Genomic DNA, 12709 nt, shown 5'->3' on the forward strand with positions numbered 1-12709 from the left:
TTAAAAGTAGTCAGTAAACTGTTATTCCTTTTAACCAAAATAGATGTCTGTGGTCAGTTATTTAAAATACAGTGTGGTCTAATCAAATTGAGCCATTGCTAAGTTGTATTAAGGATATAGACGTCACCCAACACAAGTAAACCTTCGTTGTGACTACCTTAAGAAACAAACACCCCATCATGCCAGTTTACAGAGTAACGGAGCTCTACTCTACTCTGCACTTTATTTATTACCTCAGTAAAAATTCTTTAGGTGTTTACTTTTGTTCTCGACTGTGGCGTCAAGTCTTCTTCACTCTCAGCATGATGTTCATTTAGTAAATCATTGTCCCATTTAAAGTCAAATAGACCATATAGCAGGGTAAGTTTTGGCTACCTTGTGATTGACAGTTGTTCGTGAAAGTAATGTATAAACGTCTTGGTCGCCCACATATTCATCGTTCTGTTGTACTTTGCTCCACCCTCTTGTGTCAATTCAGGTTGAATAAAGACAAGATGGCCAGAAATGGCCTAAAACCCCCCAAAAAAGCAGAACGAGGCTTCAAAACAGCAGTCCACGAACCAAACGGGCGACCCTTAGCAGGTCTCTTATGCAACATTAACGTAACAAGCATCTCCTGGGTGAAAGTCCTGTGTTTGTTTGACCCGACCACCACCACTCCACTGAGTGGACCTTTCTGTATTTTTTATCTATACCGCGTAACCTTTTCAATGACAGGTCCCTCGATGTGCAACGCCACTTGTTCTGCGTGCCGCTCGCTACTCTCGTCACTCAACTCCGACGCAACGCAAAGACGGCGACATTCAGCGCAGACGTGGAGAATCTTTTTCCTGGCGCCCGTTTGCGAGGCTCAATGAGAGCGTGAAGAGCAGACCTGCTTTGGATGGACATTTCTATTCCTCACACTTACCCTTCCACTGAGAACTCGTACCTCTGAAGTCACCCTTGCTACTTTGCATAGCACTCAGACGTGTTCGCCGGTTCACCGCGAGTTCTGCGACAAGGTCACGCCCCCCCCCTCACCCACATCTCCCGCAGGCTGCTCCAGTGTCTCACCCACGAAATCTCTGGCGGAGCTGTTGCTGCTTTCGAGTCGGGCTCCCTCTGAGGATTGCATCTTGGTTCTCAAAAGAACTGACACCTCTTCCAATTTCATTCAGAAATGAATCGGTGCTTAAAGACACACAATAGAGACGCAGATCTTCTGTTTTTTTTTGTTTTTTTACACATTTCTGAGAGTTAAAAACAAAACAGAACAGAAAAAAAAACATAACAAGTAATCTGGCTCACTTTGTTGTGGGCAATGGTTTTTGGATCCTCTCTCATTTCTTCTGCTAATTGCAACATGATAATTAGGTGTAGAGTGTAATTTACTACGGGGCTTCGTTTAACGATGTATGCATTATTCAAGGGGAGAATCCGAGGAGGAGGAGGAGGAGGAGGAGGATAACAATAGTACTGATGATACTTGTGGTTTTGATGATGACAGCGACGATTGAAATGGGACTCACAATGGCGGAGAGGCAGAAAGCATCGACGTTGATGAGGATGGCGATGATGATGGTGATTACGGCACCATGTGGCTGTGACTGTGGTGGCGGTGCTCGTGAGCCCGGGACATAAAGGAGGGTCATTGACCTCTGATTTCAGTCCTATTTCCCCTACAAGCCAAGTCCTAATAGACTCCATTAACAGAGAGAGGGGAGAGAAAGCCCTGACGCTGGAGTAAAGTCTGCATATGTGATGACTTGCAGTCTGGCTGGCTGAATGAAGCACGCTCACAGCCTGATAACCTCCTCTTTCCTTATTATTTCCCCTCATTTAACTCACTGTGTGCCTCCATTACGGTCCATTTTCCTGTGTGTGTGTGTGTGTGTGTGTGAGTGAGAGAGTGTGAGACACACACCAGGCGAGGACATCTCTCCTGCAGCACGCCTGTTATTTCACAGCAATTTTGGATAATGATTTATTTTACCATCCACAATTGGAAGGCCTTCCGCTTGAAAGGGAACGATAAAAACAGTAATCCCTTTGCAATTATGTGGCGAGAGATAGTCACGTTCATTGAGATTCACTGATACGACTGGCGAGGACGCAGGACATTCTTCTTCAGTGTGGCCTGCTCAGGATATCACAGGAAAATACACATGCCTTTCAAACACACTGTGCCCACTTTAAATACTGGGAATTATAGCGCCGATTCGTGTGAAGAATAATGCCCGCGTTGAGATCAGCGCCGACGTGACAGGGATCTCTCGTGGCCTCTATCACTTATATCTATCACAGTATTAGGTGGTGAATTTTTCAGACACATTTGCATTTAATCAAATTACCACAAGCCCTTTGCAGCCGTTGCGAGTCTGGGACCCAGACGGGAGCGGTTGCCAGGCAGTTTATTCAGCCTCGCTGCCAGCGGTGGAAGATGCACCGACACCTTTTAATCCAGTAACAGTAGCAATACCGGCTCATGAGTCAAGGTCTCCTGGATTCATAGGAATAGATATTGGTATGAGTATCAAAAGTAAAAGTAGACCTTCCGCAGATACAAACAGCCCCCCTTATTGATATTTTAATATGTATGACATAAGTAGATTGTTAATAGTGAGGCATCATTGTGCAAGCAGAATTTTGCTGTTGTAAGCTGCAGCTGGTTTTAACTACTTTGTATGGTAAGTGGATCTATTTTACCGGATGAAGTGCTTAATAATTCTCCTCTCCTTACACATACACCGATGGAGGTGCAAGGTGCAAGCCGGTGTTCAGTGCCTTGCTCAAAGACAATTTCAACGTGCACACACGGGGGCCGAGGGTACCGAACCTCCAACCTTGTGAACAAAGGACAATACGGTAGTTTAGTCCAGTGGATTACGTGCATGCATCACTTCCTGTGAATCACTCGTGTTTGGGTATAATAGGACTCTAAAGCGAGAATGGCAGACTCCGCCACCACCAACACAAACTACTGTACATACAGGGAATCATTGAATGTAAATACATTGAAAATATGCCGACCACATGATGAGGTTTGATTTCATGAAAACCTTGATTAAAACTTTGAGTAAAGGTGCAGAAGTATAGCAAGATGTACTTAAAAGTATCAAAACTAGTCAAAACTGGTGACATTTAACGTATACTGCGGTATTTTACTGTTGGTGGAGCTTTATGTACAGTTCAGTAGATTAGTCCAGCGGATCACAATTTAGGGGTCAGGTACCTCCAGAGGGAGATGCTTGTGAGATGATTCATGTGTTCATTTTTCTTGCCATTCCATTTACAAAAAGATTGATAATTTTACATCTTTGGTTCCCAAACAGCTCTTAGCTGAAGCCACTTCTTGGTAAAATGCTATTTAAGGCCACTGGAGTAAATGTATTTACTTTCCACCACTGGTCATCCATTAAATAGGCTGCTCCAAGCTGTGACATTGCCACGGGACACAACCCCTAGACCATATGCGCTCCCACGAGACATAAAGGGAAGGATGTATGACAAGTGATGAACTGTTTCCCATAATCCTTGGGGTTTTGGGCTGTGTTTCAATATCAAAGAGAGAAAGCATATGGGGGCTTTGCGGGTCTGGACACAGCAAAGCAAAGTGTGCAATCCTAGCGCCCCATTTACGAGAAACTGTATCCACAACGGTCCACTTCACAAAAGGATGCTCCACTCATATCGCCAGGATGAGAGAGTAGATGCAACGTGGGCCCGACTCCTTGTGAAAAACAAGAATCTGAGCTTCCATCTTTGGTTTTTCCCCCTCCCATGTGAGTAGTTTGGACTCGGAAACTCCTCCTCGCAGGTTGTTTTGCTCTTCAGCCTCACATTATGCATCACAGGTAGATTCGAAGTTGAGAAATCAAGTGGGACAGCACTTTTGAGAGATCAAGGAGTTGCAGCATTTGAGGCAAAAGCAACGCTGGTTGCCACTCCAAGAGCTGGGAGGTTCTCCAAAGCGGGCTTAATTACCAACTGCAGGCAGGCGAAGCTTCATTTATAAACCACAGGGCTTTTACTGGGAATCAGAGGAGCTAATAAGTTGCCTGCCCATTCTAGGTCATCAACATGAGCAGGGGGAGCGGCAAAGAAGTAGGCGGTGGCTGTCGGTTTAAAAAAAAAAAAAAGAAGAAGAAAATCCTGTTTTCTTGTTAGTTTGTGACCTAAACTCGGCTCTTTGGTTTATCCACTGCTGGTTTGTATCATTATCTGTGTCAAGTGGAGTAATTATCTAACAAATGTTGAAAAGCTGCTCTCTAATTAAATGCCATGGGCTGCGAGAGATGGAGATAAATTATTTATGCCGCTTTGATGAGAGCTAGCTAGCTCCAAGGAGTGAGCAGTCCGTCGCTTTTGGAACCGAATTCAGCGAAACCTTTTTCTAGGTGTTCAGGGAAAAAGAAAAAAAAAAAGAAGAAAGTACGTGTTTGCCACTGGGATGGAGGTGCTTCGGGTTTTCTGTGTTTAGCAACCAGTTTGTGCAAAGATGTCATTTGCTCATGGGGAGGGAGATATTTTCAAACTGGTATTTACAAGTCAGGAAGAGGTGGGGCCACTTGGAGCGACTGTTTAAAAAGGTATTCATATGCGCCTATAGCGGGGAAAACATTCACCTTTTTAAAGCGACAAATGCAGAATGTGCTGCTGCTCACACCCCGATCCTAATCTCATCGAGCCCACATCACGACGCAGTTAAAACGCAACCACTCCTCAACAAGCTGCAAATCTCCTCTTCTGGCAAAATAAATGAATCAAAAAGCTTTAACAATAATGAGCCACAAACTGAGGAGAATCAACTCAAATGAGAAGAAGAAGGGAGCAAGCCAAAGTCAGATAAGAATTTCTTATTATTCCAATAAAAAATACATTCATACAGAAATATAACAATTTTGCAAAACAATTTCAAATAAAAATTTCATAAAGCATAAACATAACAATTTTACAAAAGTTGTTTTTTTTTTCTCCTTTTTTTTTTTTATACAAAGATTCAGTTGAGAACAAAGAGCTGTGTGTGTGTGTGTCTGTGTGTGCATGAGAGAGAGAGACAGAAGATGTTGGGGTAGTGTGGGATGAAAGCATTGATGAAAGATGGGAGCAAACACGGGGCTTAATCAAGGCTCAATTGCCACCAGAACGTTCTTTTTTTGGGACGTTTCCTCTCCTTTGCCCACTAAAGGCGCTGCCAGCGCTCCCAAAATCAATCCAGCGGTTTCAAGCGTGTACTCATCCCGTCTGATCTGAAATCTTTAAGGATGCAACGGTGCCACAGCGTCCGATCCCGACAGCAAGGCCCGCTGATCTGGGAGCGGGTGGCACAGATGACCTTTGACCTGAAGACGGTAATAAATATGATCCTGCAGATCCATCCTTCAAAAAAGGGAGATACGGTCGTGGGCTTTCCCCCCCGACCTTTTCTTTTTGGGCTCAAATCTCCATGTGCACCTTGACCATTTGATCTCCTTCCGAGAGCCCCGCCCACCTTTCCTCCTCTGGTTTTCATAATACTGTTGCAGCTCGGCTAAAACAACGCTCCCCAGACAGGGTCAATAACCAACCTACACAGTCAGCAGTCTGTGTGACAGATTCCATGCCAACAAAGCCTTAAGCAATTCATTACCGAGAGGCAGTACAAGGCGAGGCCTGTCCGACTGCAGCCTGTTAATTACAATAAATCTTTAGAGTTTTCTTCAGTCCCATTCGCAGGGCTAAGGGGGGGGACAGTGTGTTGGTGGTGGAGGGATGCAGCGGCGAGGAGCTGTCCTGTATGAACTGGACATACAAAATAAACAATACTTTTGTTGACCGAGTCTGGTTTGTTTGCGAGTGTGATGGACAACGCCTTTAATAAGTGAATCTAAGTGCTCTAAACATACAGCGTTTGACCGACATGTGATGCGTCTCAACTGAACTGGTGCCGCCTGCGAAAAAAGGTGCTTTTTTTTTTTTTTTGCCCCCCCCCACACACACACACACAACAAACACGATCAACCGACAGAATAGATTGCGGACAGCGGCCATTGAACACAAAGGAGGTGGAGAGGTAGCGTGTAACTGAGCCTTGATCAAGCTTGTCAAAATCACCCATACGACAAGTGTGACTTCCCCTGGGAGGAAAGAAAAAAACATCCCACCGCTGCCACAGGGCCGAGTCACTTGCATAAGGCACCATTAAGGTCAACAGTGCATTATTAGATAGAAAAGAAAAGTACAAAAAAAATCTAAGTTACTCCTCAAGGCATAGGATGAGTGAGAAAATGAGGAAGCAGTGGGTGAAATCTCAAGCCAGATGGAAAGAAAATTAAAAAAAATTTTAAAAAAAATGTATGAAACGGATGAGGTTGTGAAAAAAAGAAAAAAAAGAGGAAATCATCAAGGCTTTATGTACAATATTGTAACATTTAACCGTTTGCACTTTAGCTGCACTTTTATTGAAACTATTTGCAGTCCTGATTACAGTGGAAACATGAAATGAACAAACCCTAGAACCATGCAACACCTGTCTATGATACTGAAGTTATAGTATAGTTGTGTTATACCTCTAAGCACACAGCTTATACAATTGGACTACAAATGAGCTTTGTAGCTTGTAAAAAATAAACCAGGCTACATAACACATTGCACATTTAGTAGCTGCACCAAAAAACACCAAAAAAAAGCTCCTGTCATACAGTGACCAAGAGGGTGGGGGGAGGGAGTTGTGGTCTCTGGGCTACTGACCAGAAGAGGGAACAGGTCCCCTTTCTCCCGGGGTCAAATCCAAGGCCTCAAAAAGCTCCAAAGAACCCCCCTCCACCCCCATACAGTCTTGGGTGCCAGACAGACAGGCAGGAGCCTCCATCCTGCCCCCGTCCTCGCTCTGCCACCGGGGAAACACGGGTGGAATGTTTCCTCCCAGAAACCCATTCAGTCCACAGCAACATTGGTACCGGCCCCGCACCGTCCGTTCCTCCATCAGCCCCATCTCGCCTACTGTCCTCCCAGGGATGGTGTGTGTGTGTGTGGGGGGGGGGAGGCAGTCAGCCAATCTCAGACATTCACAGTGCACACATGCTAACCTCAGAGAGTTTTTTTTTTTTTTTTTTAAGTACCAGTGTATCTGCTGTCCGGGAATTCCCCCTCCACCCCCCTAACATCATGCACCACACATACAAATCATTCACGCTCTTTTTTTTGTTGTCTTTTTTTTACATGTGTGAGTTGTACGTCCTTCTCAAGCAAAAAGATTTCTTCTCCCCCCCCCTCCCCGTCCGTGATTTTGTCCTTTTTTTTTTGTCCTTTTTTTTTTGTCGGAACAGACAACCATCAGAGCGCCCTTTTTCTCCAAAGAGAGGTCCCGGAGGCACTGGGTTTCAGTATGGTGCAAAACGGCATGCTTTGGCTGGAACACACTCCCCGCCACTCTGCTCTGGGACAGTTCAACCAAGAGACTGGTCGGGAGACGGCGTTTTCGTTGTATTTTTTTTTTTTTAACCCCCTTTCTTTCTCTCTCTCTCTCTCCTCTTTTTTTAAATTTTTTTTTTACAACAACTTTTCCCCCCGTCGCTGTTGGTCGGAGCTCGCCCTCCGCTTTAGACGTGCCTCTTCATGTGAAGGGCCAGATGGTCAGACCTGGAGAAACATCTGTGGGGGGGACAGGAGAGGATGGAGAGTCAGTAACAGGTGGACTGCAGGTGAGCGTGACGCTTTTAAAACATTTTTTTTAGAAGATAAGAGTCTTGAGAGCGATTTATCCAAAAGATTTGGTGCTTATTATCGGAATGCCATGCGAGGTAATAACTGAACCATCACATTCCACTGACACAAGGCTGATTAAATGACCTCCTGATTCATGCTTTAGTACATTTGTTTTTTTTTCATCAGTGCATTCCATCATCATGCATCATTATCGAAAAAAAAAATGAAAGTTAAAACAAAAAAACCTGTATGGGTTCTGCCTGAATAAAGTAGCGGGCTTACCTGTCACAGTGACTGCATTTGAATGGCTTTGCCCCGGTGTGCTTCCTGAAGTGTCTGGTCAACTCGTCGCTTCGTGCAAAACGCCACACGCAGCCCTCCCACGAACACCTGTACGGTTTCTCGCCTGCAGAACCAAAAAAAAAAAGGGGACATGGGTCGTGATTAATAAAAAATTCACATACACAAACACACACACACACACACACACACACACACACGCACAAAAGGGTTTTCCTGCTGAGGCTGCGAATGGATTTGTCATTCAAATGCGTTCCAATCAATCACCCTGGTGGTGTGTGTGTGTGGAGGGGGGTGGGGGGAGGCCAGACGACACAAGTCACTGACAACTCACTCAAGGCCCAGATTCCACCGAACCGGTTGAATCACCAGCCGCGTTCACGTGCAACCTGGAAAATACAGCTTGAAAACGCCTAGAGCGATACTGTGCACGAGATTATGAAAAGAAAATGTACAAAATAAAACCAAAAGCCACACGTGCAATTTCACACCACTAATCAAAAATAAGAGACGCTCAAATGACCACTCGACGGCCTTCCAACTCCCCCCCCGCCCATTCAACCCTTTCCCATGGTGAAACTCAATCTGCTTTCAAGTCCTTTTATCTCCCATGTGCAACCCCTCCCCTTGCTCCCTCCCTCCCTCGCTTGCTCACATTCCAGATAGATTAGGTCACAGTTTAGGTATCCAGCCATGCAGAGCTAATACCCACAGCGCTCCAGCTGAGGACATCGTGCAATGTGGACCTTTAATTACATTACACAATGGCCGGGCAGCTGAATTCAGGGCACCTCTGCTCGCTCCCTCAATAATAAGTGAGGTTTTTGTTTGACTCTGTGAATGAATTGCTTTTCGGAAGCAGCGGAGAAGACCCTCTCTCTGTTTACAATACATGACACACGTGGGTCCCGGCTGGGTGCTTGGGGGGGGGGGGGGGGGGGGGGGGAGAACTCACCCGTATGAGTGCGCTGGTGTGCCTTTAGGTGGGAGCTCTTCGTGTAAACCTTGCGACACCCGTTGAACTGACACCTGTGTACCCGCCTCCTGCCGTCCGGGGACGCTTCCCCGCACACGAGTCCCGTCTTTTCCGCGCCCTTCGCCGCACCGCCGCTCCGGATTTTGACCGGCAAGTGCAGTTCGGCGGCGACCCAGGCTCCGGCCACGCCGCCGGCCTCCGAGCTGGCCTCCGGAGAGGATGGGGGCGTGCTTATGACGGAGGGGCTAAAAGGCCCCGAGCCGACCAGGACGGAGCCCAGAGGGTTGGAGGTAAAGCTGTGCGTCGGCGAGAGCTCCTCGGAACTGTCCGAAGCCTCACTGCTGGCGTCCGAGTTCACGCTGTTGGTGTCCAAGATGGGGCTGTCCCGATTGTCCTCCTCGTGGGCCACGGGCAGCTTGGGGTCGGACTCGGCCTTGGTCTTGTCGCCGCAGACCAAGATCAGCTTGCTCCAGAGGTCCTCCTGGCTATCAAACTTGAGGTCGGACGTGGAGACGTAGGGCTCGCTCTGCAGGTAGCGCTCCAACTCCAAGCATGTCTGGTGGCGCGAGAGTCAAAACAGTCAGAATGAATGAACTACAACCACAGCACACAGAGACAGAGAGACAGAGAGACAGAGAGAGAGAGAGAGAGAGAGAGAGACTCCTTCAGAACCAGCAAAAAGCTTCAGTGTGGGAAATCCTTTTAAATGAGTCATGTGCACATAACCCCCCAAACAAAAAGCCTTATGCGGTGTAACGATTGTAGCAGGAAGCATTAACCAGGAAACGGCAACTACGCTGCACAATTTAGGCCGACGACAGCAATGACAGCACAGCTGTGACGACACCATGACAACGATGCAGTTTGCTCCAGCGTAGGGAACCTGCTGCCATGTGTGCATTGGCCGGTAATGGAAACAATGTTTTGGGGGTGAAAAATAAACTCGCCAATTCCTGCTTCATTTCCATGAACCTCCCTGAACTCTCCTGCACCTGAGCGCAGCCCCAACACTAAAAACGTGCATTGTCATTTCAGCTCTCCAATGACTCACTGAACAACTCTAGAGTCCTTTTAAGGAAGCCGCTCGGCTCCCCCCCCCTCCTCCCTCCTCCCTCCTCCATTCAGATGCTTTTTACTCATGCATTCACATCCGGCCTTGTAAAATAAATAAATACACGCCACTTCCCAGTTGGCTTGAGAGGCCTTTTAAGTTGAAGAAGAAAAACAGATTAAGGGCCGTTCATTAGAGGCTGATCCAGAGACAGCAGGTTTGAAAGGCAGATGTTGAAGACATTCTCCCTCCAGGCTTCTTGCAGCCCGGCACTATATATTCCAGCTGTGCTCGTGCCTACTCACGCCTGCAGGAATGTGGCCGCGGCTGACACTTGAGAGCGTCATCATGTTGTGGAGTTCGTTCAAAAACATCTAAAAAGGGATGATGCTTTTAAAATTTTTTTAAAAAAAAGGGAAATAAATGTATAATAAGGCTGAGGGGGTGTTGTTTGAGTCATTATGGGGGCTGAAACACTGAAAACCAGCATTCTAAACTTTACAAATGGGACTCAAACTTCCAAGAGAAAAAAAAAGGAAGGTAGATAGATAGATAAATGAAATAAATGTCCTCGTGAGGTACAGAGCTGATCCTGAGCCAGCGCGCTACTTCTGATTTGGAATCAACTACTGACTAATTTGAAATTCTACTTCCTCCTCCCACACAACCACAGTGGTAGCGGTGACACCAGCTCACATGCCCTGAAACAACCAGCTGAGAGGAGAAGAAGAAGTCATGCTCAAAATATAGCAGAGCGGTAAAAATAAATAAATATGTTATTAAAAAATAATGTAAAAAAGCACCAGCACGCTGCTATTACGCTGCCCACAATCATCTGCAGCACAGCCTCCACTCCAGCTGTCAGACTGACACACTGATCCACTTCAGGCTGCCAGAAAAAAAAAAAAAGAAAAAAAAAAAACACACTTCATAACGCCGCTGGACCGTGAAAAAAACACAGGAAAAAAAACCCACAGCAAGTCAGGTGAACGGGACGGCCGCCGTCTAAGCACCGGGCGCCTTTGCGTGTGTTTACAGCCGTTACGACGCGGGGATGTGGAGCTGAACTTGTCGAGCGCATTGAACGCGCCGCGGTGTAATCTAGCAACGCGTCTCTCAGTTCCGCTTTGCCACGCAAGGCTCAACAAGCGACTCGGAGAAGAATACAGTTGATTAAAAAAATGTATATATATATATATATATATTCACCTGCTGCCAGTACTCCTCCAGTGACGGTAAGGCTGAGAAATAGCCCGTGTCGTGAACTATTTGAAGTTCCTGAAAGATGCTGCACATGGGTAGAACATCCATTTTTTTCCCAGAGATTAAAAAAACAAAACAAAAAAAAACACAAAATATTTTGTCAGGTGGAAGAAGAAGAAGATGAAGGAAAAAAAAATGTAAACCCAGTAGAAGGAATAAGAGCGGTCCCCTGCGATGCAAGCGAAGAGGCGCTTGTTTTCAGCAGCCGAGCGTCCGTCCGTCCGTGGCTTCGCCCCCTCTCGTCTCTCGCTGGCGTTCAAGGTGTTTGCAAACACTGCGCCCGGACTGGATGGGGAACAACTGTGCTCTGCAAACTTCCCTATTCAAACCCCCCCGAAGCCCGCCCCCTCTCTTCCCCCCTCCCCTCCTCTCTTCTCCCCCCCCCCCCTCCATGCCCAAACGCTCCGCCCCGCTCCACGGCAGGAGTACGCCTGCGAGGGCGTCGGCCAATCAGCGGCGCGCGGCGTAAGAGCTCGCAAATGATATCACGGCCGGCCAATCGCGGCCGGCCTCAGACTAAATTTGGTCCCTTCTTCGCGTCGATTGGCGCGTTCGACTCCGAGCGTCTCGCCGCTGATTGGCCGGTTATTTTTAGGCGTGTATATAAAGTGGCCGATGCGCTCTCTCCGCCGGTGTAGTCTCCTCGGTCTGCGGCGGGTTTCGCCACAGACAGCGCATGTGAGCCTGACCGAGTTCGAGTCCTGCTCCTGTGGAAAACATCTCAGTTACCCCCCCCCCCTCCCTCTTCCTCCGTGTAACTTTGTCACAAGCAGCGCGTGCAACACTGCTGTTTAAGCAGATGCGTTCACGAGGCTGTAACTGCGTTGGAGTGCATGTGTTGACATCAGCCACCGAGAAGTGAATTCATGTCTTGGGACACGGAGCGGTGACTAATGGACGTGCACGTGCACTCATTGTGTTATCGGGCGCACGCGCGTGGCTTTTACGGGAAGCGTCCGCGTCCTCTCTTCTCCCCTCTGTGCCAGAAGTTGCTCTCCGTCATTAGTTTAAAAGGAGCTTTTCACCATCTAATTTGCACCTAAAAGAGAGTGAGCGGCAGAAGGCGTGTTCAAAGTAAACCCCTAAAGTAAAAAAATATGTTTTTACCCCAGTGTTGTTATTATAGTACCCCCCCCCCCCCCCCCACACACACACACACACACACACTCACACTAACCACATGTGCTGTTTTAGCAGCAGTTTCACCCCCTGTCTAAATAGGCAAACTTGTGACCCAGCTTTATTGTTGACGTGAGCTTTGAGAGTGAATATATACATGTTTTCCTTCTCAAATGGATTCCCTTTGAGATCACACATGTCTGATAATGCAACGTTTCTGTCTTCCTTTACGACTATTCATATGGATTTGTGCTTCAACATGAAAGGAAGATGACATGCACATAACCGTTTAGTCGATCAGTTTATGTCTCGTACTTCTTCTCAAGGCCGTT

The 12709-nt window shown here is 46.9% G+C and overlaps 1 protein-coding gene across 1 annotated transcript; it reads right to left on the bottom strand.

Annotated features, from left to right (window-relative positions):
* Positions 1–6358: 6358 nt before the first annotated feature.
* Positions 6359–11583, bottom strand: klf6a (Kruppel-like factor 6a). Its single transcript, XM_034559890.1, has 4 exons — positions 11205–11583; positions 8924–9500; positions 7951–8074; positions 6359–7614 (listed from the first exon to the last, which is right to left on the bottom strand). The coding sequence occupies exons 1-4, from the start codon at positions 11304–11306 to the stop codon at positions 7563–7565; spliced, it is 855 nt and encodes a 284-aa protein (XP_034415781.1). The 5' UTR covers positions 11307–11583; the 3' UTR covers positions 6359–7562.
* Positions 11584–12709: the final 1126 nt, after the last annotated feature.

This window comes from Cyclopterus lumpus, chromosome 20 (assembly GCF_009769545.1).
Source record: "Cyclopterus lumpus isolate fCycLum1 chromosome 20, fCycLum1.pri, whole genome shotgun sequence".
NCBI classification, from domain to species: Eukaryota; Metazoa; Chordata; class Actinopteri; order Perciformes; family Cyclopteridae; genus Cyclopterus; species Cyclopterus lumpus.

What these genes read in the sequence shown, in the direction of transcription:
- klf6a (XM_034559890.1), bottom strand. Translation starts at nt 11,306, where the DNA reads ATGGATGTTCTACCCATGTGCAGCATCTTTCAGGAACTTCAAATAGTT. An exon ending in ACACCAGCGCACTCATACGG is followed by an intron (nt 8,075 to 8,923) that starts GTGAGTTCTCCC and finishes TTGGTTCTGCAG; the next exon opens with GCGAGAAACCGTACAGGTGT. An exon ending in AAATGCAGTCACTGTGACAG is followed by an intron (nt 7,615 to 7,950) that starts GTAAGCCCGCTA and finishes TCCCCCCCACAG; the next exon opens with ATGTTTCTCCAGGTCTGACC.